The sequence below is a fragment of the Tetrao urogallus genome, assembly GCF_951394365.1.
Source record: "Tetrao urogallus genome assembly, chromosome: 9".
NCBI lineage: Eukaryota > Metazoa > Chordata > Aves > Galliformes > Phasianidae > Tetrao > Tetrao urogallus.
This window is the reverse complement of record NC_136822.1, coordinates 12,177,491-12,205,288: the sequence shown is the minus strand read 5'-3', so window position 1 is coordinate 12,205,288 and position 27,798 is coordinate 12,177,491. Positions and strand designations below refer to the sequence as shown.

The following is a 27,798-nucleotide window of genomic DNA, read 5'->3' as shown; positions in this document are numbered from 1 at the left end:
CAACAGAAAATCCTACAGCAAAACCACAACAAAATTCTCAGCCAGGGAAGAATGAGAAGCCCCAGCCTTGGAGAATCCGAGCTGCCTTACCCACACACACAAGTATTGTGATTGTTGAAAAAAAAAAGGTCTGTAACATCCAGTATCTCAAAAGAGACTATAATAGTGCTAATATTATTAATAGCACTCATGCTAATCGATGCACATTTGTGGTTGTTAGATCTTGCCAAATTTATTCATTGTTTATAAGTGACACTGCAAGTTCAGTTGGCAGTGGGAGTAAGTGAAACGGGTGCTACATATTCATGATGTGCACAGATGTATGCAATGAAAACCTCTGCCTTCTTGGATTTCAGATATCAGAAAGTAATGCTGAATTCCTTACATCAATTCTGCTGCCAATTCCTTACAGGTTCTGCCTGTTCTGTAATTTTGGCTTTTTCTTGGTAGTAATTGCCAAAGAATTCCTAGAATCGTTTCCTCCTCACATCAAGCAGCAGCACTTGCTACAGATCAGTGCAATCCTCTAAATGGTTTACAACCCAAAGTGCAGCGGGTTCTTGGCTCTGCCTCCCAGCTGAGCTGCTGGCAGCACAGGCGTCACTGTGCCTGGCAGAACACGGAAAGGCAAACTGCTGCCATCTCCAACAGGACTGAGAAAGGCAGAGCTCCCCGCTCCCCAGGGGAAAAGCAGGTGGAAAAGGGCAAAGCCTCCAGTTTGGGGCAGCCTGCCTGTATGAGGGGCCCGTGGAGCCAGGAGAGAAGGCAGGCAGAAGGAGCTGCCCTCTGGAGATGATTATTTCCTTACTCAGAAGGCTTGATCCCAAGCAACACTCCTGCACTCTGCTACAACCCCTCTCTGGCTTTACTTGGTGACTGTTTTCATGCAGCTGTGAAGCCCTAAATATCACAAACACCACCACCACTCTAATTGACACGCAGGGAATTCAGCAGCTCCACCTTGCTGGCAGCTGTCAACTCTGCTTTTTCTTTTCAAATACAGAGAGAGGGTACAGGATGTACTGTCTCAGCACAGACATCTATCAGCCCAGTTTGACTGCAGGACCAGCATTAGACTGCTCACAGCCCAGGCTAACTCTTTTTCTCTAAACATTTGACAAACTGACTTAATCCAGCTGTCACTAAGCTTCTAGTAAACATTAAACACCAGAGGTGACAGGCTCCGAGGTAATGGATGTCTGAGGGCTATTTTACCCCTTGTGGCTTTTGGCTGAGCCCTGGTTACTTTCTTGGTTATTCGTGTGGCTGTAAGCCCACCTGGCTTGCAGGAGTGACAGGCTTCCCCTCTCTCCAGCAGCAGAAGGGGCTGCAGGAAGGGCAGTATGGTCTGTGACCCTGGTAGGTGCAAGCACATGCAGAAGAGCACAACCAAGACCTGTGAGACTGAGCACACAACGCAGCTACAGCAGCTCCCACATGACCACAGTAAGAAAAAACAAAGAAAAAACGCTTCTCACCCCTTTGACTCCTATGAAAAAACACCCTATTTGCTCTCCCCAGGTTTTAGGCAGAAGCAAAGACAAATGGCCTTGCAGCTATAAAAGGATTCAAGTGTCAGTCCTTTGTAGTCAGTAGGTGTCCTTTGATGTAGACATTCTTTCCTGCAAGAAGAACGTCTTTAATTTCCAGCACTGCTGATTTCCAAGATGCCTTCGTCTTTAATGTCTTTTTGTTACCAGGGCCAGCAGTGATAACTTCACCAAGGAGGAGAAATGGAGACAGCAGTGACCTCTCCAGCCCCAGTCCCTTGGACTTGGGAAGATCTGAGACCTCTAAAGAGGCATCAGAACCCAGTACTCCCTTCTAAGCTATGCCAAGTGGGGGCCTCAGCATCTCAGCTACTGGGGCATTTGCAGCACCAGCTCAAGGAGACAAGCCCTACCCTACCCTGCAGACCCTACCACCTTCTCAGGAGTCTCAGGTGTGCTGCCAGGCTGCTCTTCAGATCACAAATACATCCAGTACATGTCCTGGGAACAGTGACTTGCTTGTCCATTTGACAACCTGCTGGCAGGATGCATATGCAACATCTGCCTGCATGTTCCTTAGCAGAGCTGCCAGCACCAGAGCACAAGAGAGTCTGGGCTTCAAAATTTGTTCAGAATCTGGCATTGAAGCCCCAGCACAACATAAATATTTAAGAAGAGCATCTTCACCTGCCCTTTGCAGTCTGGTAAGCAGGTCACTGCCAGCATGCTTCAGTAGCTGAAATGCTGCAGGGGACAACAGGATTTTAAATTAAGATTACGACTGTGCAGAAGCACTTCCTTGCACAGAAAGCCTTTTGGATTAGACAAACATCAGATGCAGATTTTAATCTTTCCATCAAAACCTCCCTCACTGAAGCATGAGGTCCCAGTCCTGGCCAAGGCAGGCACAAGAGCAGATGTTTGTTAGTGCTGTGAAGAGGTTTTGTCTGCATCCCGAGAGGGAGCAGGAGCTTGCAGACAAGAGCCTAGAATACCACACCACCACACTTGATGTGCTATACTCCTTTGGAGCAGGGCACAATTGCAGGTACTCAGCCCTTTGCAGGCTGAAGCACTGCCTCTGCAACAACTAAATCCTAGCACGTGCATTGCAGGAGGGCCAGGAGATCTCTTTGCTCACAGAAACACATTTGTCCAAGACAAACAGCACCCGGGCATTGTTTCAGCATGAGTCAACTGAATGGAAACACTCCAGTGCCATCCTGTTTTGCTGTCTGGAGGTTTCCCCTACCTCCAGGATGTGCTGGCAGGCTCTGGGACATTTCCTATCTGCTGTTCTCTTGCTGCCCTGTTTCCTGTAAGCATTTGCATCCCGTGCTGCATGGAGCCCTATCCTAGAAGCAAAGCACTGTGCAGTCCCAGCCACTGCCTGGAAAGCACAGCCTGCACTGGCAGCAGGCAGGCAGCTGGATGGAACAGAACTGCTTCTCAGAAGGTGCTGTATCATTAAAAAAAAAGCCTCGAACATATAACAAGCATTAAGACTGAGCACCAACCGGTGAACCAACTGATCTCCATCCATCTTCCTATCACCATGTAAGGCAGGGGAAGAAGGCACACAGACCTTTCACAGGCAGCAACTGGCTCCCCAGGCCTGGAGCTCTCGGTCCAGTGCTCATCAGGAGCAACAGTTCAGAAAAGCTCTGAGCTCCTGCATAGGCAGGGGAAGGCGGCACACAGGCAGAGCTGGGTGCACAGAAAGTTGCATAAGTGGGGAGGGAAAGACAAGACGGTCCCACGGACTCCCAGCTGCCCCGCAGCCCAGCAGTGCTCCCCCCTAATCCTGGCTGATGCTCCCAGCCTGCATGGTAAATCACAGGGCTGGAGCTGGCACCTCTGCTTCACACCTAGGGCACATTTTTATCTTGCTAGAAGTGTAAAAATAGCAGAGTTTTACAGAGACTCACACCTTGTCAGCTCGCTTTGCTTTCTGGAAGCCATTGGAAGAAGGAGGTGTGAGCCCCCAGTGCAGAGGACCTGTGGGGGGAGGCTCGCCCCTCCCAGGGTGACCTACTGACACGAAATACCAGGGACTTGTTTGCACATGGAGAACAAAACAGCACAAGGAAAACACAACATAGCCCAAACTGACCCAGAACATCAAAACTGCACCGACAGAATGTTCAGCCCCAAAACACAGCCTGGGAGGGCTGTTGTTCCTGGGCTCATTTGTACCCCCTGCTTGCAGCAGGGGTCGGGGAGCATGGGGTCAGCTCAGGTCAGGTATTTGCTAACAACACGGCTCAGCCCTGCCTTGTCTGTGCTGTGCTGCAGACCTCCCCCTCAGCCGAGCACCCTGCAGCTTAACTCGGCACCCCCAGGGTTACCCTTTGTACATCCCAGGAGCTGGCCACCATCCCCGCTCAATAACATACAGAAATAACACAAGACTGATCCGTACACAGGCAGAAATGTGGAGCAATAACACCTCAAACTAATTGCAGGCAAACAGATGCTTACTTTACCCCGCTTGCTTAAGTCCTACAAGCTATGCTGCTAACAAAAAGGACCTGCCCTGTTGGGCAAGGCAGGCTTAAGCCCACAATCCAACACAGCTCCACTGTAGTGCTCAGCTGTAGCTGTTCTCTGTATTCTACTTTAAGCTCTAACAATTGGATGTAATTAGCTGGGACTGGATTTACCATTCTGGGCACCAAAATCCTACCAGGGCACCCAAAGCGGATACAGGAGCCCTCTGTGCTCTGGGTGTGGTGTTGCACTGTGGAGCACTCAGCACCTGCAGTCCATTGGTTCTAGCTCACTGCCAAGCCCACAAGCCAGGAGGAGCACAGAGATGTCTTCTTTCTGAAGTAGGAGCAACCAGAAATGCACTTGTGAGTATGCTGATCATTTGGCTAGGGCTTCTAGGAACTGACCGTTGGTGATGAATAGCTAGATGGGACACCAGCAGCTGAGCAAGGCTCTCGGAATGGAGATGCTAGGATCAAACTCATATCCCAGTAACAGCCTCCCACAGGGCCCCATTCAGGCCCCAGCTTCCCCCCTTCTGTGCAGCTCAATGCAGAGGGATGGCTTTCTGTTTTGCAAGCAGGCTGTCCCACACCAGGCCTACAGAGCACACTGCATCTTCTGCTAAATCACATTTGCTCCAAGCTCAGCCCTTGCCCAAGAGTGATGCTGGACATGTCTTACGAGGTTCACTTATTGATCTCATTACTGGGGCTTCCAGTAAGGAAAGAAAAGGCAGAGAGAGCTCTTAAGCTTTTTTATCTTTCTCTGAGAACATTTCCATTAGGATTAGCAAATCTAGCTGAGCCATCTCAGACACTCAAACTCAGTTCAGCTGAAAAGTCATTAAGGCACCCTGAGTTCAAGATCTGACTCACTCTGGATTGAAATAAAACTGAGGTTCATCCTTGGAACGACACATGTTAAGTTGAATCAGCTTCTTTAAGTACCAGCCTAGAAATACCCACAAGGAAAATATAACATAGCCCAAACTGACCCAGAACGTCAAAACTGCACCGACAGAATGTTCAGCCCCAAAACACAGCCTGGGAGGGCTGTTGTTCCTGGGCTCATTTGTACCCTCTGCTTGCAGCAGGGGTCGGGGATCCCACTCAGCACAGCATCTGCTCAAATATGAACCTCTCTCCTGTCATACTCTCTCTAAGGACCAGAACATCCCGTGATGTTTGAAGATGACTCCACATCCACCCACCCCTCTACCTCAGTCTGACTGTACTGCATGTGGCTCTGCGGGGACAAGTTGAGTGGCCGCAGGGGGGTTAATTAGAGGCACCACGCTGGGGCAGAAGGCTGTGCCTGACTTCTGCTGCAGATGTGCTCTGGCAGCGAAATGCAGTGTGAGCCATCAGGAGCCACACCAGTCCGTGCAGGGCACTGGAGCTCCCAGCAGCCCTAGGAGAGCCCCTTCACCTCTCACTGCCAACTATCTGTGTGTGAACAGAAAATCCCCCTCCAGAACTCCTAGTTGGGATTTTGTCTAGCGCACGTCTCACAACAAACACAGACAGCACTAAATAAACCCTCGAGCACAGCTGGAACAAATCCACTGTGAGCACGCTCAGAAAGCAGGCAGCCTGCCTCTGCCAGGCAGCTCTGGAGCTGTGCATGAACCATAGAGCAGCACCAGAACGCTGAAATAGCTGAGCCAGAATTGGCTGCTGCTTCTGAGAGGCTGAAGGTCTCTTCTGGGAGTGATGAAGTCCTAAAGCCTCCTACAGCTCTGAGCAAAATCTCAACATTTGCACAGCACAACATGTGACTATCTGCACGCTCACAAGCCCAGGTCACAAGATTATCCCCCCTAGGTTTCTCTGGGTGATCTTCAATAAAATGTGCACTTCAACTGAAAACAGGGTCAAACGCTGAAGGACCTACAGACCTACAGCTACACCACTTGCTATCTCTCCATTCTGCTGGTCATTTTTGGCACTTCCCAGAAGATTTCTCACAGGTAGCTCAAAACATTGTAAAGGAGCTCATCATAGAAGAATGCAGGCTGCTCCACCTAAACCTCACACCAGAGGGATTTCCCAAATGCCAATTCAGGTATTTTGTGGAAAACATGTGTGGAAGTCTAAGAGTACGGCTGAAACTGGTGCTGGTGCTGGGTCTGCCTGCAACAAGAGGTGTCCCTGCTGCTTGGGCAGGGCAGCAGTACTCACAACCCAAACCTCTGACTCCAAACACACAGACTAATGTGCCAAGCTTCAGACAAAGCACCTGAACAGGAATGGCTGGCCAAACACACCTCTAACAGGTATGTGATGAATCTATTTATGGATTAGACACTTGTTATCAGGAACTTGGCTCTGAAAGCCTTGTGACAGTGTGGGAGAACAAGGAAATCACACCGCACTGCACAATTTGTTCAGACTGGCCTGGAAGATTCAAATTAAATTCCCCTGCAGGGATTACAGCAGAAAGACTGTTTCTCCCCAGACTTTGTTCCAAAGACTGATCAGAGTTGAACAGAAAATGGAAAATGTGAAAGCCCCCCTCCCCACACTCGTGCCCTGGGCACACGGCTGTACCTGTACACTGGCTGCATTTCCCTGGCAATCCCAATGACAGCTCCTTCCTGGAAGTTGTCAAACTCCTCAAACAGGTCGCGGATGTTGGCCTTGTACTTCAGGTCCAAGTCTACCTGGATGATCTGTGTTATTTCTGAAAGCACAAAGAGGAAAAATGAGTAACGTGAGACAAAACCTTAACCAGCAATTACAAATGGTGGTGCAATGAACTGCACCCGATGAGGATTTGGTGAACTCAGCACCGACTCAGCTGATTCAGGGCAGCAACGATCCAGCCATAACCTCTAGATCTAGCTACCAACCTTCTGCCATGCCAAATTCTGATGGCATTCTCTGCTTCGTACTGTAGGTACGCCTTACTTCAGAAACACTTCTGGTGACCTTCTGCTTCTACCAACTCCTTCCTCTTTTCCAGAAAAGCAGTTTTCCACATGACTGAGAGAAGCAAGAGGTAACTTTAACAGTTATTGTCTCCTTTTGTAGAAGTGCTCCTGCAGACAGCCACGCCACATCCCACGCACACCTTGCACTACAAACCCAATGAGTGTCTCCCAGCTCCAACCCACACAGCCTCCCCAGCTCAAAGCATTGGAGTGATTCCCATGGCAGACAGCAACACTAAGTCAGAGAGCCTCAGTGCACCTCAGGGACACCTGCACAGTTAGCTCCTCTGGTTTGGCATGGGCATCCCCACAGGCACCACCCTTGTCAAAACTGTCTGCCCTTGAGTCTGGGTTTAAGGAACAGGCTGCAGCAGGCCACTTGAAATGCACCAAATGCAAAGGCTGTGAGAAGTCAGAGCCTTGGATAAGCTCCCCCAGCCCTGGGCAAAGCCATGGTCACTCTTTGAGCCGCAGAGCTTAGCCCTGCCTGGAATCCCCAAGGGCAGCAGCAAGGTGTGCAGAGTAACGGGAGCAGGCTGCCAGGACCACCGTGGTAGGTAACAGCACAGCTGTTTCTGTGTTGTGACAGGAGAACCTTGGTCAGGATGCTCTGCACTCAGCACTAACTGGATTACAGCCTGTCAGCCTTTGTCAGCCCCACTTACCACGCAGAGGTGCTACAACAGCTTTCTGCAGGCCAGATGGGCTTTTCACCACTGTTTTCCTAGTAATCAGAAAATAAAGGCCTCATTCTTCCTCCTGCCAAGTACTTCCAGGTAGGAGGATGTCACCCTGTGTGTCACCATGTCAAACGCCCTCCCCCCACCAGGCTTGTGGGTCTGCACCATCTGTGAGCATCCCCCAAACCAGGGCAGCTGGTGCCCTGGGAAAGCAGGGCACAGACACCTCCACGATTCTCGTGGCTCTGCCCATGCTGTAGCTTCACACCATGTGGTTCTTCACCCGCTGCCCTCCCTGTGTGGGGAACAGGCTGCCTGCTGTCACTGTGCTGCTGGCAGCACCATGAAATGGCTCTGTCTTCAACCTCCAAAGCAAATGTTGGGACTGGAGATCCGGAAACCATGAGAGCAACCAGGCATCCACTGCTATCTTCCAGCACAGGAATGTAACTCTTCCATCTCAAATGTATTCATCACTTCATGTTTGTGTTTCAGCCAAACACTGGGCTGTACAGCAGCTCTGAATTTTTTGCAAACCCTGCATTAATCCCAAGCTCTCAGCAATTGGCCATATCTAACACGCTGTCCGCGTCTAAGATGGAAAAAGCCCACGAGGTTAAGGAAGAAATATACTGCCTGTGTCTGTGAAGTATCAAAGCAGAAATATAAATCAAGGAGAAACAGTATCTAAGCTACAATCCAGGCTGTATCTCAATTTTCTTTTTTAACCATTCATCATTTGCTATTTGCTGAAGGGGAAGGCCACGCTCACTTCATCCCACAGAATGGCAATCCCCAGGCCTACCTCATGTTTACCACCACCATAATCCTCTGTTTGCAAAGATTTAAAACCCAGGCATAGTAATTCACCACAAGCTAAAGCAGGTCTCGACCCGAAAGCAATTTCCCTTAGCCTTCCTAACTGCCTTAGAAATTGCTAGCACAATTTGAGCAGATGAATAGGCAGAGCAGAGAATTTCTGAAACAGGGAACGAGATGTGGATCCCAAATACTCCAATCTAATTCCCTGGTAAAACTTTTCTCGAGCTAAGCATGAACTTTCCGAGCAGTCCATAGCACAGCAGTGCAAAACCTCAAATCCATACCACCACTGCCCTCAAGTACATCCAGACCAGGTCACAAAGCCACAGCTTGCAACTTGTTCTCATGTGAGGGGCAAAGACAGAACTGCTGGATGGAGCAGGAGCCCCCAGATCTCACCTCAAAGCTATCATGGCTCGAGACCAGGAGAAAGACATCTCCAGCACGGCATGGCACAAGCTCAGCCTGAACAGGGAGGGGAGCCGGAGATGTCCAAGCGCTGCAGGGCCGGGGGAATGCTCTGGGCACCATTCCCAGCCCTGGCTGTGGCAGGAAGCGTTCCAGCACAGCTCACCCCAGTGCGCAGCAGCCTTCAGCTGGCTCATCGGGTTTCAATTAAACCAACCACAAGGCACGTCATCTGATTGTTCTCCAAAATTACAGATGAGCACTAACTGCAATTAATCACAACTGAGAATGAAAGCTAAGCTCGGGGGGAAACTCTCAGTCCCTGTCTCCTCCATTTTCCCAGCCCTGTCTGCTACAGCACCAGCACCCTGCTCTGGTCCGCATGCTGGGCTGGCAGAACCCTGCAGGGAAAAACTAACAAATTAGACAGAGAGCACAGAGTACTTTTCCTTCTTCTTTTTCTTTCTTACTTTTTTTTTTTTTTTTTTTAAAGCAAGCATTAACTGAGCATTAACTGCAACACTGAGACAAAGATGAACGTGGGCAACACTAACCGCTGTGTTGCCAGATGCAGCTTGCACGAACAGATTCATGGCTGAGATGAGATCTCTGCGAGTGCTGTCTGTGACTGGCAAGGGGCCAGGCACTAATATTCATGATTTATCACTGTGTTTTGTCCTTACACCAAGCACTTCACCCTGACTGCTACACGGGGGTGGAGGAATCACATGCTCTCCCTCTCTTTGGCACAAATTGCTTGGAGGGGTCCAGCTGGAAATGTGCAAAAACACTGACAGTGTTTTGCTCAGAAACGGAGTTTTCTAACTTTGCCACGATATATTTTACCCTCTGCTCCATTCAACTGTGACTCTTTCAGCCCCTCTGCATAAAGGGGAGTTAAGCCACTCAAAACAGAGATCTCCATTAGCAGAGACAGTTTTATGACACAGGCTGGCCCCAATTAAAGCTTGTAATATTTTACTGCAGCCTCCTAACAGTAGCCACAGAGGGCTGCAGCCTGCAGTCTTGCTCACACTCCCACCAAGCCATGGCCTTGCAGGCTGGGACGCATCGCCCCAGAGGACGGCTGCAGAGCTGACTCAGCACCGACGCCTGGCTTTGCCATGCCGACTGGAACCTTCCAGCTCAAAGCCTCTCTCCAGCTGCTGGAAGACTGGCTTAAGGAATGCCTGATCCCAGAGCAGGGCCTGCTGTACTGGAAGCTGCTGCTCTCCTGCTGTGCAGGAGTGAGAGCCAGCAGCAGTGCCCAAGACATCTCATACTGGAGCTCGGCTGCCAGAGGAGAGGGGGAATCAGTGCTATTCCAAAGCAGAAGAGATGCTGGTACAGAGCCTCTCTCATGTGTGTGATCCTCTTTCCCCTGTGAGCCTCAGTCCAGCAAAGGGACACAGACAGAGGTCACTTCCAGGTGTGCTGGCATCCAGAGTGCTTCCCCAGGACCTGGCAGAGGGGTGCAGGCATGAGGACAAGTGCTGGGTGCGTACCCAGGGGCTGGGTGAGTTGCTCTGAGCAGTATCAGGAGCACCTCTGGCAGAAAGCAGCTTCTGGAACAAGTCTGATGCAATGCATCCCTCAAGTGCGAATCACTCTCCTCAAAAAAGGCAATTTACCTTGAGTAATTGAGTGAACGTGCCTGGCAGCTGAGGTGCACAGGAGGAGGAGCTGCTCTGGCTGATCTAGACGGAGCTTGAAGGATGCTCCTTGGCTGTGCCAGCCCAGCAGCACACGCTGCACACGAGGGCAACGCACCCTCCCAAGCTGCCTGCCCAGCTTTGCACATAAGCCTGTGAGCCCCTTCCCTTGGCTGCTCTGGGAGCACACGCAGTGAGCAGGAAGCCTAATGGGACAGGAGCTCTGTTCAGCAGCACTTTGCCTTTTCCTGCTCCTGTGCCTCTGCTACCAGCATGTGCTGTCTGCCCAGTACTGCAGCATCCAGTCCAGTAGCAGGCAGCTACCATGGTCACTCCAAACTTTGTCCTCCACCCAAAAATAAAGAGATCTGGAACAAGGGCACATCACTCCTGCAATCACCTTAATCATGTCACTTTGCAAAAAGGGGAAATTAGTGAAAGGAACAACAACTTGTGTCAAGTAACAGATGATGGAGAGCTGCCACATCACAGCACAAAATCCAGCAGTGCTTTATGACAGCTTCAGATTAGAAGACACAAGAAGACTGAAGCAGCCTGGAGTTGGTGCTGCTCTTCAGCTACTGATGGTCTCTTAGCACAATCCCAGCTCCCTTATTGCAATACAACATCCCACCAGGATGCAGGGGTGAATGCTCTCCACACTCCATTGCAGTAGTGTGCCTGAGCAGGACCATGTGGCTACAGAGTCTGTTTATCCTGAAAAATCTGTTTGGGACTGAGCCTTATTATTCACAACCCCAACTGCTCACAGACAAGACCATAGCTCCACCAGGCTGTGTATGATGACTACTAGTGATATACAGGCTCACAAGGGGAAAATCCTCACTCTGTGCAGTGCTGGCTGCAAACAGCTCAGACTTCTCTGCAGTGAGAGCAGTGGCTGCAGCCAGTAGTGACACCACCCAGCCAAGGGACAGGAGTGTCCCCTGCTGGCTGCCCTGGTTCTCAGAGTAGGGGTCTGCAAATGCTGGGCACACCGGGACAGATTCTTCTTCACTATTTCCCACTGCTTTGACTTCGTCTCTGACTCTGCTGATGATTTTTGTCAGCCAGAAGTTACTCTCCTAACAGACAAAAGCTCGCTCTTCCTGTGCAGCTCAAGGCACACAGTTCCGCACACTACCTGCAGGCATTGCACTGTGCCTGCACACTTGGTTCAGATCCTGGCACGCTCAGATGCAAAGGCAAAGCTTGGCTCTGGATGGGTTGGATGAGCCTGTCAGCCAAGCAAAGCCAAACCTTGGGCCGAGCCTCAAATGAGTGCAAGCCCTGCCCAGGCTGGCTGCACACTTGAACGGCAAGGCCAGCTGCTGCCAAGAGCATCCTGTCATAGCTGCTGCAGGGTACAAGGGCAATGCAGTGCCAAGCAGAGCCACAGTCAGCCAGATGAGGCCACGCACCACTTGCTTACATAGCCATGCTCCACTCTGCCTGCCTTTTGTTAGAGGCTTCCTTTGTTTTGCTCACCCTGCACTCCCGCCTTCTCCCCAGCAGCTTTCCCTCTTCTGTCACAGAGCCGTGAGCGCTTCCTGTTTTGTTGTGTGCTCCCCTTCCAGGCCTTATTTTCTTGGCAGATGAAGTCTGCTCCTCCGCTTCCAGTCTTCGTCACTGCTGCCTCCCCGCTGACCGCAACTGAGCCTCACCCTGGGGCAGGGGGTGACGCTGGGGTGAGCGTATGTGTGTGGGTCGGGACCTGCTGCCGTCCCCATCACATCTGGGGTACGAGTGCACCAAGTGCTGCTCTACAGCTCATCTCCCCAAGAAATAAACAGCCCAGAAAACTTGCTTCAGCGGGGCTGGCCAGCTTGGTTCAGCTGACCTTTTGGTTCAAGGCTGGCCCCCCAGCCATGCCAAGAGCAGGAGCACCTCTTCTCCTTGCAGCATCCTTCCAGTCTGCTCTGCCTGCCCTTTTCGTTGGGGCTGTGCCTCTCAGCAGCTTGGAAGCAGCTCCCAGCCACATCCCTGCCTCCCTGCTTGGCTCGAAGAGCAGCAGTAGGGCAAGGGGCAGACCTGCAGGTATGGAGCAAAGTGAGCAAGGCAAAGGAGGACGTTTCCAGGCAGGCAGAAGAGCCCCGGCTGGCTTACAATGTCATTAAGCAGATTTCTCTAACACCTATTATGCACCCAGTGGAGCAGAACAGCAGCTCCTTCACAGCAATTTCTGCCTATCAGCTAATTAAAAAATTAGGCTGTCTGCCAGTGAGATGACAAACCCCTGCTACACAAATGGCAGCACTGGCACAGCTCAGCAGCTCAGCAGCTCCAGCCAGAAGCCCCAGTGCCAAGGCAGGTAGCAGCTTGGCTCAGCAACCTGCAGCACATTGTGAAAGTCCTGGGGCAGCACATACATGAGCTGAAGCATTGGGTATAGCAGCAAGGACCCCAGCAGCATTGCTCCACTAGCCCAGCACCTCCGTCCCTGCTCCTGCATCCTGCCTGGCTCCAACTCAAGGGACAGCATTTACGTCCCCCAGATCCACAGCAGGGCCAGGGGCACCCTGCAGCTCTCAGGGTGCAGCCATCACACTGCATGCTGTGTATTTACTACACAGTGCCACTGGAGGAGGAGCGTGAAGACATTTCTTGGAGCTGGAGTTAGAGCAGCAGGAAACCTTATAATCAGACAAAATAAGGTTTAATTCCAGGTTGCCATAGATTATAAAGCAGCGTGGATGGCAAGCTGTAAAGTAAAAGGCGGGTGAGATGGAAAGGGAAACCAAAGAGATACAAGAAAATAGATGCAGTAAGATAAATGATCTCACATCTTAACGGTGGGGGAAGGGGCTGTGGAGCCGCAGGTACTATCTGCTTCTCCTTGCAAAACCCTTGAAAGCTGAGGCAGAGCCACCAGAGAGATGTGAGGGCCAGCAGTGCCCTCTCCCCAGCTGGCCCAGCTCTGAGCAGGGCTGGGATTTCAGCACAGGGTGAGTCCCAGCAAGCTCACATGCTCTTTCCGTGCATAATCCTCTCTCAGACGGACCAGGAGGAAGCTTACAGCACCCCCCCACCACTCACCAAAACAGCTGCCCCAGCCAGGCCAACACAAGCCCCTGTCTCTCTGCAGGAGGTGAAATCACCACACACTCCTGCCCTGGCCTGACAGATCTAGGACAGCCCAAATAATGGATGCTGGCACTACAGTGAGGGGCAGCTGATGGAAGTAACGAGAAGTGACACTCCCAGAGGGGCTGTGGTTGTGCTGGGCTGAGTGGGGATGGTGCTGTGGGACATGGGCACTGGGGCTGCCCTGCACCGCTGTCCCAAAGCCATACCATCCCCAGGGCAGCCTCCCTGTGAGCAGCAGCACGCTGCCAGCATGGCTCCAGCAGCGCCAAGCACTCCATGACACTTGGAGCAGATGGGCCCTGCAGCCAGGTGCCTGTCCTGCAGGGTTAGCACTGCGTGCCTTTGCCACACTTAGGCCTCCAGCCCTTACCTGAGGAGGTCACTGGAGGTGTGCTGATGCCTGCACCCCAAATACAACACACAAACAACTGCCAAATCGCAACAGGATCACCCCAATAGGAAACAATGGCTGGCGCTGCTGCCCTACTGCTTCTAAATCCATTTCTTCACTCTCTTTTCCTCACTAGCACTGTCACACACAAGTTCATGCAGAGACTGAAGGAATCTGACTCTTCCACACACGGCTGAGATGTGAAGCAGGGAGAGAGGCTGTGAGCACACCAGACACCATCAGCTCTCCCTCTGTCCCGGTATAAATTGAAACATTTTGCCAGAAAATAAACCTTTCTGCTACTGCAGCACCCCATGGGAACTGCAGTTTGGTAGCACAGGGCTGTGGAGCCACGGAGATGGCTCCAGCATAGACCAACACTTCCTATGCCTCTTACCAACATCTCCACTCCCAAAAAACATCGTCAGGCCCAGAGGATCTGGGATGCAGGCACTCCAATGCTGCTGCCTCACTGGATGCTCTGACACAGCGCAGCTCAGCAGAGATACCAGTTCTCCCAGTAGCAAAAGGCCATTTATTAAAATGTAATAATCACTGAATTATGCAGGTGACTGGACGGCATACAAGGCATTGCTGCACAGCTGACAGAAGGAAGAGGAGTTCATGCTGCTGTCTGCCAGCCTCTACATTACAGACTTTTGATGCTTACCTCTGTGTGTGACACAGATTATCACTCCATAAAACTCCCTGCAAACAGGTGCTTGAGCAAGGAACGAGCACCTGCACGGAGTTATCTGCACTCCAGAGACAAAGAAAGACCTGCAGACCCACTTGGGCACTCCTGTATTGCAGCTGCAATTGCAAATCCTCACACATGCACAAACCTACGTTTCACAAAGGCAAAAAATACCTTTTACAAAGGTATAACATTTTTGGGACACTACATCCCTGCTTTCACACAACTGCATTAACAGAAGACAACTGTGTTTGCTATCCTATTAGAACATTCCCCACGGACCCTGTCCTCCATGGCTTGATGGAAAGGCTGCTCACATTGCCCACTACCTCTCACTAACTGCAAGGAGTGCTCTGAGCACCTGGCTAGGCTTGTGCCTTACTCTGGGCACTGAAATGCTACCAGTGCAGCTACAGGATCCTCTTGCTGCCTGTCTTCCTGCAGGGGTTGCTGTCACTGCTGCCACCAGCTGATGCAGCACAGCTTGGTGCAGCGTTCACACCTTGCCCTTTGCCCTCCTCCCAACTCAGCTCTGTGGGAAAAGCACAAGCTGCAGCTCACAAAGGCTGTCGTGTCCAGGCTGAGACTCCCAGAGCACTCACAAGGCAGACAGCAGTTTCGTGGGAGACTGTCCCCTCCATTGAGCTGCAGCCAGCAGCTGGAGCCTGTTCCAAGCCATACCAATTCCCAAACGATTTGTGGCTTTGTCATTAACAGGCAGTTTGGACAAACATCATTGCAATCTGGTCTGCGTTTAATAACCAGGATAACTGTAGATAATGAGCTGGAGAGATGATCTGCCCCAGAGTCCAAGCCCAGGGGAGATCACTGGCTCTTCTACTTCCATCCTGGGGTCCCAGGCCACGGCACCCACTGCAAAGCCAGCAGCACAGCTCCCTGCTGGGGCCATTTCCCCATGTTTCCCAGTTTGCTCACCTGCCAGCGCTGGCTCTGCGTCACCCCAAGATACACAGCCCTGTTCCCCATGACAACATCTATCACAGAGCAGCCTCCAGTGATTTTCTTTCACGAGAGATCTCCATATGCCCAGATCAATTTTAGCACCTACAACACGTGGCGGCAAGGAGCTCCACAGAGCACTAACAGCCCATTCTGCCTGCCTGCCTCTTGCTAACCGTGATGCCTCTGGTTACAATTCTGCTTCTGCAGCTCATGGCTGTGCAGCCCCAGCTGTGAGCCCTCAGCCAGCCTGTCTGCAGAGCAGAGGGGCCCCTCCATAACTCCTTCCTGCACACAGCCACTGCTTTCCTCAGAACCTCTCCCAGGACACCACATTGCGTGCTGTAAATTTAGGCAGTGCATAATGGCCAGCTCACTCTGTTCCCCAGATCGCTTAATTTAGCCATATGAAAACTTACCAACCTTTCCCACTGCTGCTTGGTTTCCTTATGAGCCTTTGATGAACAGCCTTTACCAGATGCACCTGGAAATCAGGCTCCTGGGTGTGCATCCAGCGTGCACCTCCTTGTGTCTTCCCTGCAGAGCACCACCCAGCTCCTGCTTCCCTCCACATTTCTTAAACAAACACTGCAACTGGTGATTTTAATAATTTTGTCAGAAGCATCACCCCACCAATTTCAGTAGTGATAATTACGTCAGGTATTTTCTCACCACATATTTTCTCTCAACTATTTCCTAACACATCTAGCCTCTTACTCAGATTCCTAACACTTGATTAAAGGAAGCAATTTACCCTCTTCCCCTCCTTGGCCCCCTTCTTTCCAAGTACATAAAACCGAGTGAATTGAATGGTGTTCATCCCCTGGCTGCTACTTTGACACCCTTTATCCCAGCTTCACACCTGATGCCTGCTCTCAGAGCCTCCCACATACACATGGGTCATGTCTAGGATGCAGCAGACATCAAAGCAGTAAAGAGGCTGGGCACAAGGAGGAAGGAACTATCCTGTTGAGCTGCTTTTCTGGAGATCTCCAAGCCTGATACGTGCTTGTAAGAGATTCTGTTAACTGAATTAAACAACGTATTCACATTCCATCCTGCTCTAAACTGTCCTTGTGAAGATACAGAGCCTCATTAGCAGAGCAAGGACCCAACCTCTGTGGCACCCTGCTCTCTATGCAGAAATCCTAGCCACAGCTCTGCTCAGCTGCATTCCATCAGCTTCAGAGAAACAGTGCTGCCCTCCTCCCCTGCCCACCCAGAACACCAAGATTAATGAGTCAGGGCTTCACCAGTGCCTGGAAGATGCCACACGAGGGCTAACCTCTTGCACTGCAGGAACAGCACAGCCCAGGGGCCCTTTCCACTTCATGCTCACCTCTCAGCCTTCGTCAGGGCTTCTGCCTCCATGCTGAGCTGTCAGTGGGAGAGGAACCCCGAAGCCTTCCCCACACGTGCTGGGCAGGGAGGAGGGAGCTAACTTACAGAGATGACGCTAACCCCGTCAGGAGGGCCAACAGCTGTTCTTAAAGCCAGGAAACCCTGCTGTCTCCAGTTTGTCATATGCCATCTTCAGTCAAGTTCTGCTAAATACCCTAACTGCACATGACACATTACCTCCAAGCTGAGTTTCAGAGATTCCTCTGCAGCCAACAGATACATTTCCTTTGGTCCAGTCAACAGAGATAAGCCACAGAGATGCTTCATTGAGAACTTCAGCCAGATAACTGCAGAAGCTCCAGACAAAATTAACTTGGATTTCACTTTTTCATCCAGTCCTATTTCCTCGTTGCTCCCTTCCCTCTTGTCCAACACAGTGATTCTGTTGCCAAACAGCCAGCAAAACCAAAGCAAACAGGCTCTGCTTATGGCTTCTTCCACTACATCATCCTTTCTGGCTCCCAGATTAACTGTTGCCTTGTTGTTACTTGGACATTCCAGCTCAGCTGTGGGGTGCTGACAGCACCATGCAGAAGGCCTTGGGTAGCTTATGCAAGGACCAGTTTTGCCATGGAGCAGCACCTCCTCTTGTTTGGGGGGCTCACTGCCAGGCCTAAAAACCTGTGCCTAAAAACCCTCCTCAAAACATGGCTGAAGCAAGAGCCAGCAGCTCTAAACAGCAGAGCCTATGTGATCACTCAACAAAGAAGAAAGCTGCTTTTTCACTGGGGACAGCAGGGAAGAGGTTTCCTGGACGACACTATGACTGAGCTGAGCAGGTAGAGAGAATGCAACACCAGAGAGAAGCAATACTTCTCGTGCTGTGCTACCTCCAGCGGCTGCGTGCCCACAGAAATCACAAAGCACACATCTGCCTCAGCTCTGACTGCTCTCCCCAGCCGTTCTCCTCAGCCACATGGCACTTCGGCATGAGATGATCTCATCCGACGCCAGAAAACCTGAATGGAAATGCAGTGGGGCAGTGAAACAGAAGGACTGACATCTCTTTTTCACACACAGCCAGGATGTGGCTGCAGCTTAGCATGTATGAGTTGAAGAGAGGCAGCATGAGGAAGGTGGATGCTGCTGAGACAGCTCTCCCTGAGAGCTCCGGGGCCAAGGGCTGGGGTCCTGCTCTAAGGCTCACAGAGACCAAGCCCTGTAGCATCAGGATTACAGGGACATCAACCTGAGCTGGGCCACAAAAGAGCTGCTCACTATGGATTGCTTATCCACCTTACTCCCTGCCAGTCTAGTTTCTCCTTCTAGCTCAGAGACAGCCTCTCCAGCCTGAGCAGTGCAGATCCCAGGACCATTTCATTCTGGCATAGCTCTTTAGCAGCTCCTCCTCAGACTGAACCCTGCTCGTCCCCTCTGTAACTTCCCCAGCACTTCTCCATCTCACAATCACTGAAATGCACCGCCCCTGCCCCAGCCCCTCAGGCCTGGCCACGCTGCATTGAAACAGGATTTATGAGTTGCAGGCACAGATGAGAGTTACGCAGTCTGCGCTGCTGCACACTGCATACCAGCTCCCCAGCTGGTTTAAATCAGGTTAACTCCACCAGTGTAAGACATTAAAGGCGAGAGAGTTACATGATTTACAGCAGCTAAGAGGCTGTTATATTATACTTTGGCAGCTGCAGGTTTTAGACGCAAAGTTTTGTGGCAAGGATCCAAAGCAGCAGTGAAAACCAGAACAGCTGAGTGGCACAAAACATTTACTCTCATTGCAATACACACACTGCCATGCATATGTTCTACGAAGATCTTTAAAAATAAAACAACTGCTGTTCAGCTTTTGAGCGCCATCAATCTGCAAAGTCACTGCACCATCCCAGACCTGCAGCTTCAAACGAAGCACTAAGTTATGGGAGGCCAGAAATGCCATTTCATCTCAAAACGATGAACCTGGGAACCTAAAGCCAGGCAACTTAAACGCAAATGTTCTGAGCTCTCACAAGAACGTTCAGACATTGACACAAATGCAAACAAACACACAAGAGAGAATTTAATATTCAAATCACTGCTTTCATTTCTGCTGGACCGTGTTTAAGCTTGCAATTAAATCCAGGTCCCACAAAAACTGGTGCTGAAGCTCAGGAGCCAGCCACGCCTGCAGAGATGCAGGGTGAGGTGGAACCAAAATGCACCAGAATAAATAAATACTAGTGCAGGAAAATGGAGCTTCAAACACTTACCTTCCACCTTAGCAAAGCGGCTTCTACCAGGGACTGGTTCTCCAATCTTCCAGAGAAATGAGGCAAGGCCAGGAGGGAAGTTAGGAGCACAGCACCATTCCTACGCCATCCATGAGTTTTCAGGGGACAGCGAATGCATAGCCCTCCCTGTCCCCAGTCAGAAGGCTCTTACATTTGCACATAAAAACAGGTGGGTAAGAATACAGACCGAGTAGAATTGCCAGTTCTTCATGCAGTTCACATCTAAGGTGGCTGAGCTGCAGTGGAGATTAAGAAGCAGGCACCCAGCCTGGTCTGCAGACACAGAGCAGCAGGAGCAGCCCTGGGGCACTGCCAGCCCTCTGTATGCTTGCTGCCTCCTGCCAAGCCCCACTGCACAGCCGGGAAGCAGGGAGTGGGCTGGGAAGCCCTGCCAGGCCGTAAATCACCCAGTGCTTCAGGCATCCCGCTCTGCATCTGACCTCCCTTGAAAGGGAAATATAAATCAGCTTTACTAGCAGCTTCTGAAACAAAAACTAAACTCATGAAACTGTAAAATGCCTCTTTATACATCCTGTGTGCCAAAGAGGCCATTGCAAGCCCCTGTCAAAATGACAGACAGCAAGCAAGCTTTTCAGGAGACAAAACTGCCCACAGTTGGTGAACCAAGGAAAGACATCTCAGTATGTCTGAACAGGTTTTGGCTGGTAGACTGTATAATATGGGTGTCTTCAGCACACAGTAAAGATGCAGCAGAGGTACAGGGCAAGTGAACTAGACAGAATTAATGCTGTCATTTGTATTCAACAGACTTCAGAGCACTCATGATGCAGACATCACTAGACAAAAAAATTACCGAAGGCTAATAAAGAGCTGGGTACAGCACATTCACTTAAAACCAGAGAATAACAGCACAGCCAAGGTTGGATGGGACCTCTTGAGGTTGCCCAGTCCTACCCCTGCCCAAAGCAGGTCAACCACAGCCCAGGCCATCGCCCACTTCACCTCTAAGGACCTCCAAGGAAGAAGAATCCCTGGGCCTGGTCCTTCACTATCCTCACTGAAAAGTAGTTTTTTCTTATAGGTAAGCGGAATTTCTCATGTTTCAGTTTGTCCCCATTGCTCCATGCCACGAGTGACACATGGCCACAAAGTCAGCGTCCTCCACATTTAGCTCACAGCTCAGCAAGAGAAAGGCTTTGCCTGAAATTTGTGGTGGCAAGATTGCAGGAAATGTTATGCCTGGGCAGCAGCCAGCACAAGCTTCTGCTCCGGCTGCGGAGGAAGTGGTGGGTGCCAGCTGAGAGAGTCGAGGGAAGAGAGATGCCACCGGCATGCAGCAGGAGCGGGCCGCTGCCACGTGCCCAGCTGCACTGCTCATAGGCAGCTTCAAGTGCCTGCAGCACAGTGCAGCCTGCAGCTGTACCTGCAGCGTGCCAGGCATGGGGCTGGGGCAGCTGGGGGCTGCTAGGGCGGCCAGAAGCAATCTGCTGCCTTCAGCACACGCTCAGCAGATGTTTGGGAAGCTGCTGCTGGATCCTGGAGACATGGAGCATGGGTGAGCACGAGGCCTTCCAGGACTCTAGGGAGAAGGATATCTGTCTACTTCTTGGATGGACACCATGCAACTCAGGAAGGAATATGATGAATGGGGAGTAAATCTACAGAGAGAAAACTTGACTCCCATTCTCAGCAGCAATGAACCTCTGAACTCAGTGGCTGTTCTGCGCTAGTGCTGCACCTTCACCAGCACAGCGGGCAGCCTGCAGGGTGCCGTGGGGAGCACTGACACCAGAGCCCCCAGACACTGCACCCACCTGCCTGTGCCCCCACAGCAGCAGGGCAGTGGGCTGCAGGCCTCGCAGTGGGATGACCCAGGCCTCTGCCAGTGCCTCTGCAGCGCATGACTGGCATGGTGACCCTCCCCAAAAGGATGGTCTGGGAACACAGGAAGGAAAGGAGCGTCTGCTCCACTTCCTCCTTGTCTGACAAGCAAACGCTGTTTGTGAAACCACAGAGGCTACAGGACATACCAGGCCCCAAGAAGGCCCCTCTGTATGTAACTCTCATGGGGAGGGCTTCCCAAATGGCTCCCTCTCAGACCAGACCCCACGCCGAAGCTGCCCAGAGAACACAAACCACGTGCATCGTGCTGGGAGGAGCTGTGCTCCCATGGGCAGGGCTGGGTGAGCTCCACACAAGGGCTCTGGTGTGCGACCCATCCTGCTGAGCAGAGGGCACAGACCCCTCACACTGTGCCCCAGGGCTCAGCCCTTGTTGCGCTGATGCGTGACTGCTCACATTCAGCACTCTGCTTCTGAGGGAATAAAAGCCAACAGCAACGTGACCGTTGGCCACTGCTCTTAAGGAAAAGCCTCCAGTCTTTCTCCCAGCCCTGACCTCAGTATAAGAAAAACAATCCTGACCTACAAAATGGGAGAGACGGGAAGGCAGCAAAACTGCTGACTGATCCAAGGCTACAGAGCACGTAGGTCCTAGGAGAAATAAGTGCACACAGCTGGGGAGGAAAGTGGGGCAACTGGACCAAGCTCCCTTTACCAGGTGCCTCCTTTTCTTGCAGATTTACTGTTGTTTCCTCTCTCAATAACAGTGAAAACACAATAAGGAAAGTAAGTGATCAGTGGCTGTTAACCAGCAAAGCCTCCTAAGAGCTCATCAAAGCCACAGGAAGGGAAGGTGCGCGCAGTAACCGCACAGCTGACACTGGCAGGCAGGCAGCACCCTCACTGTGCTGCAGCACGTGGCACCTCTTCCTGCTGACACGCCAAGGGGAAGGGAGGTTGTAAAAACACACATACAAATACACAGCTGCATGTGGCCAGGTCAGCTCCAGTCCTGCCTTCTCTAACACCTTGAGGTGTGAGGGCAGCACTAGCCTGCTGTATGGCACAGAAACCTCCTGCCATCACCCAGTGACTTAGCCTCTTTTCATAGATGCCTGTTAACTCTGCATTTCACATAGCACACACGTACAGGCAGTGCCTGCAGCTCAGCTGGGGCTTACCTTTGGGCATGATCCGATGCATTGCAACAGACAAGAAGAAAATCGAGTCGCTGTAGTAGGTCCCTGATCCAGCACTGAAGTGTTTCTGCATGGCTTCAACGATTGGAAACAGCTTCTCTGTCAGCTCGCTGACATCGTGGATTATTACCTAAGAGAGACAGCAGAAGCACCGCTCAGCCACGACCCCCAGCCACCCCCAGCAGCCTCAGCTCAGCACACAGGTGGGAGGCTGCAAAGCCCCAGTGCAGCTCGCTGCTGTTCCAGCTGCACAACGTGCACACCTGCCTCAGCAGGCAGCTAGGTGCAGCAAGGACAGGAGGGGAGGATTTTTATGGCCACGCCGTAAATGTGAGAAAGGCATGGAGAGGCTCCATCAAATGTTTGACTGATATCTTCTCGCAGCCTCTGGTCCCAGCTGCTGACTCTGCAGAAATGTAACCACATATCTGGCCTCCATATGGAGTCAATCAGGGAGGTGACAGCTCACCCCGGGCTCTGGCATCCTGCAGCTCTGAGGCAAGCCAGCCCACGTCACGCACCCTGAGGACCGAGACTTGCTCTCTGCCACAAAGGCAGGCTGTGACACGGCCAGGAACCGAGCCCGGATTTCCTGAACCTCAGCCCAGCAGTGAAGAAAGCTGCACAGCACGTCTCCATTGGGGCTGGGAGGGACAGGAGGGCAGGACACGGCAAGCTGGGAAAAATCCGGACATTGAGCAGTTACTGCAGAGCTGAACATCTCTTCTAGTGGGAGCTCCCCCGTGCTGTGACAAGCAGCCAAGGGACTGGGTGCCCTGTGCCATGCTGGAGCCAGGCGGGTAGCACTGCTATGGCCAGAACCAGGACCCCAGGGCACACGGACCCCTGGCATTCTATTACAGCCTGTGTCGTGTTAGCACACTCGACAGAATGCAGACCAACTTCTAAAACAGAACCAAACCAAACACCTCAGCAGCCCACTGCACTTAGTTTTCAGGAGTCACTTGAAAGCTCAGCGGTGAGGCAAACCACATCTGCTCCAACCAGGATCAACTGTAAATAAACTGTCAGCTAACGAAATTTTACAAGCTTATAATTAATTTCAGCCCAAGTCAGATGAATGGGAACTTTCTTGCAGGCCGATGCTCATTATTACACACATAGAATGATGCAGGTCACTGAATCACACCAGATAACTGGAGGAACTTCCAGTGTAACAAACAGACCCAAGGGATGTGACCGTGGTGCAGATTAGAGAGTTCAGCAACTCTGAGTTGGAGACCTGAGGTCATGCTGCCTTCTTCAGGCAGGAGAAAGCAGGAAAATTCCAGCAGGAACTGAACACCAGTGAGGACACAACACAGCACTGGCGTTTTATTTCTGTTGAGGGATGCTGAGATACTTCTTCTAGCTGGCTGCACCAGACCCATGATCCACACAGCTCTCTTCCAAACTAAATTATTCAATGATTCTACGGTTTCACTCCTCTTCCCTAATAAAACTTCATCTGCTAAAAGCTAGGAAGAGTGCACTATACGTGTAAATACATAGGTTAGAGTATTGCTTTTTTCTTTTATTTCAATTCCTCAAAATCAACCACTGCAGCCTGAGCTGGTGTGGCAGCTGTGCTGTGCGTGGGATGCAGCAGGGGATGCTCTGATACCAACAGGCTGGTGCAGCAGCAGGAAGCTGCCCAGAGCTTTGTCCTTCCACACTTTATTGCTGAAATTGTTGCCTCGATCACAGCTCAGTTACCAGGAGCATCTCACCCAGGACACAGTGCCATGGCAGAGGAAACCAGCTGTTTCCTCAGCAGCAGCACTGGGATCGCTGCAGAAACACACAGCAGCACAGCTGCAGCACCATGTGCTGGCTCCCCATGGAAGCTGCCAGGCTTCAATCTTCTCCCACCTGAGGAGATGACAAACAGCACAGTAGGGGTGAAAAAAGTGAGTTCAACCCAATTCTAATCACCTCTGAAATGAGCAGAGGAGTGCCAAGCACCAGGGGACAAGCACTGTGGGAAAAGCACTCCTGAAACTCCAGACACAGCAATGTGTCTTCCCTCTGCTTCCACAGAAAACAGTGGAAAATGTGTTCCTCTTGCCCATCCTTTGGTGAGGCATTTCTGCAAAGCAAACTCCTGACACAAGGAATCTTCCTTCCGCAGCACTGCAGAGGGCTCTCCTCTCCTCTCACTTGAGCACAGCCTGTTTATCTGTTACTAATTTTGTGCTTCACTATTTATTTGTGGAGCAGCTTTCAGTAAACCCCTGTAGCTAAATCTGAGTGAGTTCACTGAGGACATCAAGAAAACTAAGTTCTGTGGGTTTCCTATGGGTTTCCTACACAAACACATTTTATAAACACATCTCACACCGAGAAAGGACCTCTTCAATTGGTTCACCAGTAAACAACTGCCATACACTCAGTTTCTCTTTTTGCTTCCCTCCTTCTGGTGGGGGGCACCTTTGCAGCAATCCCATAAGAACAGGGTGACAGCAGCTTGGTAGTGTGTGACAGACCCACGGAGGAGGAGGAGGAGGAGAACTCAGGCTTCCCCCACAGCCCCACTGTGGTTCCCACAGGCCCTCACGGAGGTGGCTGATAACCACATCCCACAGAGGGGATGGAGCTGCGAACACAGGGCTGGGCCTGCCCAAGTGAGAAGCGCTGACTTGTAGAAACCAGAGCAAGGCTTCCTGAAAGCCAGCCCTCGGGACTGTGCCGTGGGGCTCCAGCCTCCTTCTAGAGCAGCTGCTGGTGGCTGCAGGACACCTCTGCTCTGTGTCCAGAGGCAGCTGCAAACGTCCAGATCTCCTGCCACTGAATTGCATAGGCAGAGAAGCAGCGGTCCCAGGAGAGGGCTCTAAAAATTAGCTTGAGAAGGGCATGCGTTGGCACTGCGTGGTACCCATGGAGGGAATCACCTAAACAAGTCACTGAGCGTAGCAAACATTGAGGGCAGGTGCTGCTTGGGGTGCTCAGGGCATAGCACAGGCCAGTGCTGCTGGCAGAGCCCAGGCAGGCAGGCTGTGAGCCCTTTGTGCAGCAATGCTGCTCGCTTGCCGCTCATGGCTCCATGCAGCGCCGTGCTGTGGAGCTCTGGCTCCATCTGCTGGCACGGCTCGCATCTGGGACACATCTGCATGCAGCCGGTGCTCCCGAGGCAATTCAGATCGCAGGCCCTATGACACCGTACCATCGTGCTCCGAGGATCTGGGACAGCTGAGGCCAGCCCTCAGTGCAGCACAGAGTCCTGTGCAGATGCTGTTCCATGCACACTGCTGTGTGCACACCAAAGCACCCTGCTCTCGCTGTCTGCACACTGTGGGGAGGCTGCAGCCTGCTTTTGCACTCTCCAGAGATCTTTGTAAGTGCCTGAAGTTGCAAATGTGCCCAGGGAGTGATGACAGCTGACCCGATACTTTCCCCAGGGGAAGGTTCTCTGATTCCTTCACTCTAGCAGAGATTCTATCTGGTCCCACCTCTGCTGGGAGGGCCGGGCAAAGACAGTTCCAAAACCCCAGTGCTCCGCATGAAGTAGAAGCACAGCTTGGGGCTCAGCAGCCCTGTCCTGTGGCTCCAGCTGCTCTCCAGGCACTCAGCAAGCCTCAGCTCTGCACCTGCTCTGGGAAAGCGGCATAAAGACCAGGAAAGTGCCCTGGGAGCACCTGAGGGAAGCCAGGGGAGGCCTCGGGGCAGAGACGGTTACTGCTGGAGCCACCAGAAGACTGCACTGAGAGTCCGCCTTCTTCAGAATTGCAGCAGCACGAGAGCTGCAAGCTACCCTTGTGTCTGTGCTGCTATTTTCTGCCAGCTTGCCACTGCGAGCGCCCCGGGAGCTGCTGGCACCGAGGGCACAGCTGCACGTGTAGGAGCTGACACGGAGGTTGTCCGTGCCAGCAGCTCCCGCCTACAGCCGGGCAACGGACCGCAGCCCACTGCCGGCCACAGCGAGCGTACCGCAGCGCTAAGCACCTGAGCGAGCGCTGTGAGGAGACGGGATTATTTATCGAGGAATACTTGGCACGAACACCACCGAGGTTCCATCTGCGGACACAGCCCCGGCTCTTCCAGCAGTCCAGCTAACACTGAAGGACGCGCTCCGTTAGTGCCGCAGGGCTCCGAGCAGCGCACGCCCGGCAGGCACCCGGCTGCAGCGGGCCGGGCACGCACCGAGCCCGGGAACGGGGCGGGGACCCGGCCGCCCCTCCCCTCTCCCGCCGTCCCCCCCCCCGCCGCACCTGGTAGCGGAAGGCGGCGCCGCGCATGGCGTCCCGCAGCAGCTCGTCGCCGACGTCTCTGCTGGCGCTGTCGGTGACGAGGTGGAGGTGCAGCCCGTCCCCGCGGCGCAGCCGTCCGTGGCGCAGCAGGGAGCGCAGCGCGGCCTGGCCCTTACCGCGCAGCGCCGGGCTGCGCTCCACCTTGGTGAACATCATCAGGAGGTGCAGCGCCCGGCCCGCCTCTCCTCCTGCCGCCGTCCTCTCGCGGCGGGCCGGGCCGGGCGGCGTGGCGGGCGGCGCGGCGGCCCGCGTGGCGCGGAGGCGGCGGGTGGCGCTGGAGAAGGTCTCCCCGCCGCCGCCCAGGTAGTAGAAGGCGCACACGGCCAGGGCCGCCGCCAGCGCCAGCGCGCACGGCTGCGAGCGCGCCCAGCCCATCCCGCCGCTACCCGCCGCGCGCCGCCATGCTGCGGCCCCGCCCCACCCCGCGCTCGGAGGCGGCGCCTGCCGGGGGCGCGGAACGGCCGCGAACAAAGCGCGGCGCGGACGTCGGGGCCCTGCTGGGCTGATTCCCCCTCTCTCCTTTTTCCTTGGGTGATGCAAAGTTATCCGTGGTAGAGCAGTAATTCAGGTAACGCGTACCGACGTCGCTGCAAGGCAGGAGAATTCTCCTTTCCTAGGGGGGGTGCTGACGCGTGGAAGGTCAGGTTGCATTTTCTGAAACTACTTCAGCTCTGCATATAAATGGATCAAACACACAACTCCAGGGAGTGAAAAAAGCGGCGTTAATACAGGATTCCTTATAACGCAGCTAAGGGATGACACGTGGCAATGAAGCCCGGAAGGCTACAAGTCAAAGCCTCTGAAATGAGGGGGCAGAGCCCACCCCAATGCCAGCAAGCACTTGGGTTAGGCGCCAACAGGGAGGAGGCTGAAGGCTTCCAACACACCAACCAGCAAGCGAAATGCGCTCAGGCTGCAGTTGGGCAGCCTGCAGAAGCAGGCAGGATGTCTGCAACCCACCGCCTTCACCCGAAGTTAAGGGAGCACAGCCCAGTATGTCTAATACCATTCAGTAGCATTATGCAGAAAGAGGATTTATAAGTTTGTTTACATGCATTGTACCAACATTAACAAAACATGAAACCTTATGAACAATGAAAACAATAGGAGACACCACAGATACCATCTTCACATGCAACATAAGGAAATTATACTTCTGAAATTAAGATGCATTAGAATACGTGCTCATTCTTAGAGGAGAAACATGAACTGAAATTGAAGTTTTCCATTATCTGGTATAAGGTACAACATACTAACCAGCAGGGGAACCCTACTGCCTACCACTGAAGTTCTGCTCAGATTTATATTGTTATAA

General features: G+C 52.4%; 1 protein-coding gene across 1 annotated transcript in view; it reads right to left on the bottom strand.

The window, feature by feature from the left end:
- The window catches only part of XXYLT1 (xyloside xylosyltransferase 1), a gene marked incomplete at both ends in the record, with an annotated part of 35,110 nt that extends 8,252 nt beyond the window's left edge, over nt 1-26,858 (bottom strand). The window contains 3 exons of the mRNA XM_079540035.1: nt 6,533-6,665; nt 22,219-22,366; nt 26,445-26,858. Coding sequence (XP_079396161.1) covers nt 6,533-6,665; nt 22,219-22,366; nt 26,445-26,858 — 695 coding nt within the window. The remainder of the gene's footprint in view (nt 1-6,532; nt 6,666-22,218; nt 22,367-26,444) is intronic.
- Nucleotides 26,859-27,798: the final 940 nt, after the last annotated feature.